We start from the raw sequence: 8634 nt of genomic DNA, 5'->3' as shown, positions 1-8634 counted from the left end.
TACTTGAATTAAGTTTGAAAACTTATTCTCAAAGTTCTTAAGTTTTGAAACTAAATTTGATAGGTAACATCGAATCAAACTACAGAAAATTCTTATGAATTCTGTAACATATAAATAAGTGAATGGGCTTCAACTTAAAGAGTAAAGTATCGTTTTTGTCCTTTGGGTAAGTCCTAAAATTGTCCCTAAGACCATTTCTAGTAGGGAACTCGTCTCAGTTCCTATTTATGGCCCACCTGTCATAAAAAGTAACTCCACATCAGTTTTTGCATCATAAACAGTAAATAGAAACTCAATGCATCTCTTTCTTCTTTAGTCCCTGTTGTGGTCCTACTTAATTAATTAATTAAAATACTTAAAATTAATGTAATTGATTTTTTTCAATAATATTATTTAAATTTATAAATTTAAAAATAATTCACTATTAAAAGATATTAATATTAAATAAATTCATATATAACAATAATACATAATATATAATTCGGGATTACACTAATTTATAGTTGTGTTTACAACTGCTAATTTAATAATATCGTTAGTATTTTAAATTTTAAAAATAAAAATAACCAACTCAACTAAAAATTATTTTGTAAAGTGTAAAAATTAAATTTATTTTTTAATGTAAGTAAATTTAAGTAATTATAATTTAATATAATAATATAAATAATATTTAATATTAATTATGATATAAATAATTAATATAAATTATTAATTAAATAAAAATATAATTATTTAATATGATTATTTATTATAATTATTACTAACTTAGTTATTATTTACTATAAATTATTTAATTATTTCAGATTTTATATTATTAATTTTTTTATAATAACTTCCCAAGTGTCAAGTTATTATTAGTTGATTTGAGTCCCTGTTTAGAGGGACTTCCTCATCTTGAGACCCGTGTACGAACTTAACCATTCTTCCCTCCAACGGTGCTTTTTTGCTTTTATCAGAAAATAGGGCCTCAAAATTCACTCATTGGAGTTGCTCTAATGTTTAAATCGTCTTCTAACGTTTTAAAATTGGCTCATTGTTGTCGTTAACAGAATTGACGGCGGGACAAAATTGAGACGATTTTGAAACATTAGGGATTTAAATAGGACGAAAACGTTGGGGATAAAAACGATACATAAAAATAAATTTTAATTTTATTCTTTAATAATATCAATTTTTTACGGTACATAATTATTTAATTATTTTTTTATTTTATTCTTAATCACATTATTTTTTTCTAAGTAAATTTATTTTTTGTTAAGAACAAAATTAAAAAATAAATTAAATAATTATTTGTTGTGAAAAAGTCAAAATTATTGAAGAAAAGATTAAAATTTATTAAAAATTTTAAAAAAATCTTTTTTTCAATAATTCCAATAATTTTAATTTTTAATAAATTTTAATCTTTTCTTTAATAATTTTAATTTTTTACGTCAAATAATTACTTAATTTATTTTTTAATTTTGTTCTTAATAAAAAATAAATTTACTTAGAAAAAAATAATGTGATTAAAAATAAAATAAAAAAAATAATTGAATAATTAGCTACCGTAAAAATTTGATATTATTGAAAATAAAATTAAAAATAAAGTTTAACTAAATTAAACATTAAAGAATTTCGATACATTATAGACAAAAGGTACAATTTATACTTTATTATATGTGTATCATTTTTTTTTCGCAAGTTTATGTACTAGTCATTCTACAAATATTTCATGATGAGTAAAAATCTTTAAGAGTAAAATTATAAAAATAAATTTATTTAGAATGAAAGTAATATGATTAAGTGTAATTTACTTAGATGTGATTAAAAAGTAATTGAATAATTATGTACCGTAAAAGATTAATATTATTGAAGGATAAAATTAAAATTTATTTCTATGTATCATTTTTGTCCCCAACGTTTTCGTCCTATTTAAGTCCCTAACGTTTCAAAATCGTCTCAATTTATTCTGCCGTCAATTCTGTTAACGGATCTCTAACGGTAGGACAACATTGAGCCAATTTTAAAACATTGGGATTTAAATAGGACGGTTTACAACTTTAAGACTTACTCCAAATGTTGGGGACAAAAACGATACTTTACGCTTTCTTAAATAATTGACTAAGAAATTAGCGATTAATTAGGTTAAAGAAAAATCAAATTATCAAGAGATTGATGTTTGATTATTAATGATTTTCCATAGATGTATCTTTGCATGATCAAGGTGGAAGGTGAAAAATATTGGTTAAGTCTCGACATCTCTAAAATCTTAACTCTTTTAATCATATCATCTTTTCAGTATTTATTGTTTACTTTTGCTTATTTTACTGTTTATGTTAAAACTTTCTAAAAACTAAATTTTGATTGTCTGACTAGAATAATTAATTGACTATTGCTTACTTAATCCGTTAATTCTTATGGGAATGATAACCAACTCTCGTGGTATTACTTGAGAAAAATTATTGTGGAGATCTTGCCAAATAGACAAAACAGAGGTAAGATAGATAACACTTCGTGTGATTGAGGGAGATATTGAGTGAAAGAGTCAAAAAAGTACTAAGTTATTTGCATCTTTGAAGAGAGGGGATACTTTGCAGGAGGAGCGGAAATTGAACCTGTCAAAAGCCATACTGAAAAAATAAGAATTGAAGTAGGACTCTGACTTGGATGTATATAATAAGGACGGTTTGGATTTTGAGAAGGATTTAAAGTGTTGTCATCCATTACGAGAACTTTCTTGGTTTTGGCATATATGGATGAAAAGGAATAACAAAATTTTTAGAAGTTAAGAAGCAGGAATAACGGAAGTTATCAATAGGTCGTTTATGAGTTACAAAGAATAGATTAGAATTGATCCTAACGGTTGTTGATGTAATGCTGAAAATGACCATGTGTTAAATTGTTATACTTGCTATTAAATTTTTTTTATTCTGTTGCTCTACTTTATTGTGTTTGAGTTCTTTTACTTCAAAAAAAAATTTCACTATTAATGGGTATTAACAAAGTTCTGAGTGTTTTGATACCATAACAAAAAAATAGAAATAGGATTCAAAAAAATAAAAAATATATATTGAAATTGTTATTTTTATTTTTTTTTTTGAAAGCAAAGCTCAACACAACAAGGTGGAGCAACCAGGAACATAAATAATAAAACTAAAGACTAAACGGTGCAACAGCCACTCGAACCGATCACCAATCATCTCCGGCAAAGCCATCAACAACAAAAAAGATCCACATAACTTCATTCATTAGCGCTATGGAAGGTCATGTTTATAATTTCTTCAACGCCTTTGCTAGTATTCTGGAAGATCCTCCTATTTCTTTTCAACTAGATGTTCCAAAGGATCGCACAGAAACACCTCAACCGCTGCCTTTGATTCGCCTTACTCCGCGGTTCCTCTGTCCAGCTTAAAAAGTGCTCTTTCATCGAACCCGGAAAAGACCAATGTCGGCCAAAAGCTAATATCCAAGCATTCCACACCTGCCACGCAAAAGTACAGCCTAGAAACAAGTGATATACATTTTCCACATCATTATTACATAACACACACATATTATCTTCCTGAGTCATGATACCAAAACGGCTTAGCCTCTCCTTTGTATTCACTTGGTCTATCAGCACAAACCAAGCAAATAGCTCCACTCTTGGTGGAACCAAACCTTTCCAAATACTCCTAGTAAAGCTGAAACTGGTTATCTCCTCTAGTAGCGTTTCCTCCTGCCATACCTGCACAAACGATTTAGTTGAAAAAACACATTGGCCATCATATTTCCACACCACTCTATCCTCTCTACTTTGTACAAGTCTCACATGTTTCAAAACCTCATGCAATTGGTTCAGAAGTTCTAATTCCCATTGGAAAAGCTCACGCCTCCATTAGAAATTCCAAATCCACTCTAACTCATCCCAAAAACCACAAGCCCCAATAACAGAACCCTCTTGGTTTGAAACAGAGAAGAGCCTCGGAAATTGATCTTTAAGAGCCCCACCAAGGAGCCACACATCCTCCCAGAACCGAGTCATCTGCCCATCACCTACCTCCATTGACAAGCCAGTGAGCAACTTATCCCTAAGTTGTTCGTTCGTGACATTTACTTGGCATATATCCTTTCACGGGCCCCTCTAGTGGGTAATATTTGAGTTGAGAGCAGTGTATTTGAGTTCAGATTATGGCACGAACACACTACCTTCTTCCACAGTGGGCACTCCTCCTTAGCAAAACGCTACCACCACTTAAATAACAAAGCAGTGTTCTGAATCAGAGCATCCCCAACACCCAAACCACCTAACTTCTTAGGAGCTTGCACCACTTCCCATCTTACCAGAGCAATACCATTCCCACCGTCTTCCTTACTCCACAGGAATCGTCTTTGCAATGATATTAGAAATTGTTATTTTTATATAATACAAAAATTATTCTATTTATAAAAATATTATCAATTAAACTAAAAAATATTTATTTATTAACTATTAAGTCTCAACTACTCAAAAAAAAAAAAAAAAGTATGTGCTAAAACAAAATGTGATAAAAATGAAAAAAATTTTGGTCATATATTTTGAAATTTTTTTTGTCATTTGATTGTGCTTTGCCTGATAATTCATTTAATACCTTCTACGGTTTCTCTTTTAGCATAATGGCTCCTATACCAAAAAAATTTAACAAAAAGTCACCATATTTTAGCAAATCGTGTATGGCACTCCAAAATAAAATAAAAAAATCATTTTTTATCTTTACTTAAAACAAATATATATATGAAATAAATCTCTAGCCTAGGCCTTCCTTTTTTTTCTTGAAAAAATAACTACAGTATGTACGGGTGAAACACGATCCCAATTCGCAATGCACATAATTGAAGTAATTTTGTTAAAATGAAAAGTTACATCTTAATCAAAAGGGGTTACTAGAACTTCTAAAAATAATTCTAAATATGTAAATTGAGCCTAACACTTAAGCATATATTTTAGTTCAAGAGTAATCTTTTAATCTTCTTAAGAGCATTCATAGCGTCTTTCATTCTTGTCCTTTTACCCGGAGACTCAGCTGAGTAATTCAGAGCTAAAGTCATTATAGACAACAAGCAGTCCTGTTTAGTAACTGTTTCTCCTTCTTCCACCAATAATTTTGCATCAATGATATCAAGTAGTGAATCAGGGCATGACATTTTCACCCACTCTTTGATGCTAAACTCTCCCACAAACATTTCGTCAGTGGGTTTTTTCTGTGTGAAGGTCTCCATAAGTAAAATTCCATAGCTATACACATCACCTTGCCTAGACACTCTTCCCTCAAGTCCATATTCTGCAAAATAAGAAGAAAAACAACAAAGTGGAAAACAAAACAAATTTTATTAGATTCATAGCTGATTGCTATCAAGGTTTATTACATAAAGCATAAGATTAAATAAGAAACTCACCAGGGGCCATATAGCCTATTGTGGCTAGATTCATGGTTTGAGTGATGGAGTCATCCCCACTCAGCAATTTTGCAATGCCAAAATCAGTCACGTGGGCAACCATGTCTTCATCTAGTAATATGTTGCTGGGTTTCAAATCACAGTGTATAATTGGTACAGAACCACCATTATGCAGGTAATTCATTGCTTCTGCAACATCTATCATTATGTTTAGCCTCTGGATCATACTCAAGCCATGGTATTCCGAGTGTAGCCACCTCTCTAAACTCCCATTAGGCATGTAGCTTAGGATCAATGCCTTGAAGTCCATGTTGCTGCAGCTGCTAATGATTTTGGTTAAGTTTCGATGGCGGACACTGCGCAATATCTCACATTCAGCATCGAAACTCCTGAATGCTCCTTCTAGTCCCAGATTAAACACTTTCACTGCAACATTTGTCCCATCTGAGAGTACTCCTTTATACACTCTTCCAAAACTCCCTACACCAAGCAAGTTGCCATCATTGAACCTATCTGTTGCTTGCTGAATTTCATAGTATGATATTCTTCTCCATCTTGCTCCCGATTGATTCATCTCTGAATTGTTGACCACCTTGTGCTTCCGGAATTTTAGGATGCAAAGGAATGCCACAAGAAGGGTGGCAACTATTGCCGCAGGTAAAATATATGTCAACACAATATGTGCATTCCATTTTCGGGATTTTTCAATTTTACATTCCGAAAAATGGAAACGTGGAGCACCACATAATCCTTTATTCCCCATGAACGACTGAGCTGAGAAGTTTGCAAAAGGTCCCCCATCAGGGATTTTTCCTTTTAACTTATTGTGAGAAACATTGAAATATTTCAGATACACAAGTGCCTCCAATGTTTTGGGAATGACACCAGACAAGTTATTTTCTGATAAATCAAGTTGTTCCAAACTTACCATACGACCAAATGATTCTGGGATGGGCCCTTCAAATTTGTTTCTTGCTAAGGTAAGAAGAGCCAAATTCATAAGATTGCTGAGGCTTCTTGGGATGCTACCTGAAAATTGATTTCCTGATAAATACATCCAACTTATGGCTTTTAGATTTCCACTCTCTAATGGGAGATATCCACTTAAATTATTGGAAGATAAGTCTAAAAGCAATAAATTGGACAGCTCCCACAAGGTGGAAGGTATTGAGTTGAATTCATTTGAAGAAAGCCAAAGCCATCTCAATGAGGTAAGATTGCTTAAGCAAGAAGGTATAGGGCCAGAGAACTTGTTGCTTTTAACGGCAAATGAATCCAAGCTCGTTAATTGACACAATTGATTCGGAACAAATCCTTCCAGTTGGTTGTCATGTAAATAGAAGCCTTGTAGCTTTATTAATTTCCCTATGCTAGTAGGAAAGGTTCCAACAAAATTATTAGTACCAAGGTCAAGTTTTATCAAGCTGCTCAAGTTGCCAATACTTGCTGGAATGGTGCCTCTCATTGAACAACCCCTAAGATTCAAGTCAACCAGAGAAGTAGAAAGGTTTCCTACCGATATTGGAAGAATGGAATCCAATGGATTTCCAGAAAATGTCAACTCTTTGAGAAATCTACAATTTGTCAAAGAATTTATAATGCTTAGCTCTGAATCGGATGAATCACTTGTCAAATTATTTTTACCAAGATTGAGCAGCTGGAGACTTCTTAAGCTGCCAAAAATGTCTGGAATGTATCCAGAAAATGAATTGAAAGCCAAATCTATGGTATTAAGCATAGTGGCATTGCACAAGGAGCCTGGGATTCTTCCACTGAGATAATTACTACCCATGTACAGCCCAACAAGTTTTGGAAGCATGGAGCCTAGGCTTGCTGGCAGGCTGCCTGATAAACGATTTCCAGTAACACTAATTACCCGTAGGGTAGAAATATTATAGATTGATGGCGGAATGTAGCCACTCACATTGGCGAAAGGAAGACTCAGAATCTCTAAACTACGTAGATTACCAATCTCATATGGTATTGCACCTGCCACAACATTCGAACAATGTGATACGTTAAATTGTATAAACAATGATAACGTTAATCAAACTCAATTCGCAGAGTCATATTGGGATAACATACGATACCTCTGAAATTGTTATAGCCAAGATAGATCTCTTTGAGGTTTGTCAAATTCTCGATGGCAGATGGTATGTTTCCACCGAAGGTGTTGTAGGATAAGGATAAAGATTGCAGTTGCTTGCAATCGAACAAACTGCGTGGAAGTTCACCGGATAAGGAATTATTAGTCACGTAAAGCCCTTTCAAGTTTGGAAGATGGTGGAAGATGCGCTCCGGCAGTTGTCCGGATAGGTTGTTGTAGTTGAGTTCAATAACCTGCAGTAACGAACTGTTGATGATAGCTGAAGGGATAGCTCCTGAAATTTGGTTGTGAGAAAGAAACACATATTGCAAAGAATGAGACAAGAAAATGTTGGAAGGTAAGGGACCCCAAAACTGGTTATCAGAAAGTACAAGATATTGCAGGGAAGTCATGTTGAACAGAAAGTGTGGGACTGTGCCAGAGAAACTGTTCCCTCTCAGTAACAGGTATTTTAGTTTGGGTAGAGACTCAAACCAGGACGGGATGCTTCCTGTGAATTTGTTGAATCTGAGGTTGATGATCCTCAGTCTACGTAATCCAGCTAGATCAGCAGGTAGAGTACCATGGAAGCTATTGTTGGGAAGATGCAGGTGAGAAAGGAATGACAGGTTTCCAAGATGCGGAGGGATGGTGGCATCAAGAGCCATGTATGAGAGATTCAAGGCAGTTACTCTGCGGTGGGAAGAGCCGCAGGTGACGCCAATCCAGTTGCAAACAGAGGTACTGCTAGACCAGTTGCTTGCGAGCACATTGTTGGGATCCAAGGAGTTAAAATGGTCCCTCATGGCAACCAAGGCCGATTCATCGCTAGCCATGTTCAGCCTTGCAGCTGATACCACCGCCACGTGCCAATGCAGCAATGACAACAGGGTCGGATATAAGAGGGACTTCATTTTCATTGCACCTTATCTTCTGCTTCAATGCAACATTTTGCGTTGTATATATATGTGTGTGGAGAGAGAGAGAGAAGAGATTCCTTTCCATTGTTCGTCGATCTTCCTTTGTACTCCAAGTGGCAGCTGAACCTGAGTTCGCAGCATCAGCCAATTACCAGGAGAATTAAAATCGTGATTAGCAACAGTGCTTAACGATCTAAGACTACTTTAAGTCGTTGGCCCAACTTACACTTAAAA

At 33.8% G+C, this 8634-nt stretch overlaps 1 protein-coding gene across 1 annotated transcript; it reads right to left on the bottom strand.

Moving 5' to 3' along the window:
• Nucleotides 1-4814: 4814 nt before the first annotated feature.
• LOC112722944 (uncharacterized) lies at nt 4815-8400 on the bottom strand. The gene is made up of 3 exons (XM_025774138.3): nt 7485-8400; nt 5395-7383; nt 4815-5279 (listed from the first exon to the last, which is right to left on the bottom strand). Exons 1-3 carry the CDS (start codon nt 8398-8400, stop codon nt 4942-4944), a joined length of 3243 nt encoding a protein of 1080 aa, XP_025629923.1. The 3' UTR covers nt 4815-4941.
• Nucleotides 8401-8634: the final 234 nt, after the last annotated feature.

This window comes from Arachis hypogaea, chromosome 11, assembly GCF_003086295.3.
Source record: "Arachis hypogaea cultivar Tifrunner chromosome 11, arahy.Tifrunner.gnm2.J5K5, whole genome shotgun sequence".
In the NCBI taxonomy this organism is placed as follows: Eukaryota; Viridiplantae; Streptophyta; class Magnoliopsida; order Fabales; family Fabaceae; genus Arachis; species Arachis hypogaea.
Note: the sequence above shows the minus strand (reverse complement) of the source record. Positions and strands in the feature narration are given on the sequence as shown.

Coding starts and splice junctions, on each gene's coding strand:
- LOC112722944 (XM_025774138.3), bottom strand. CDS start 8,400: ATGAAAATGAAGTCCCTCTTATATCCGACCCTGTTGTCATTGCTGCAT. Junction 7,384..7,484: donor TGGCTATAACAATTTCAGAG/GTATCGTATGTT, acceptor ATGTTGTGGCAG/GTGCAATACCATATGAGATT. Junction 5,280..5,394: donor AATAGGCTATATGGCCCCTG/GTGAGTTTCTTA, acceptor CTTATTTTGCAG/AATATGGACTTGAGGGAAGA.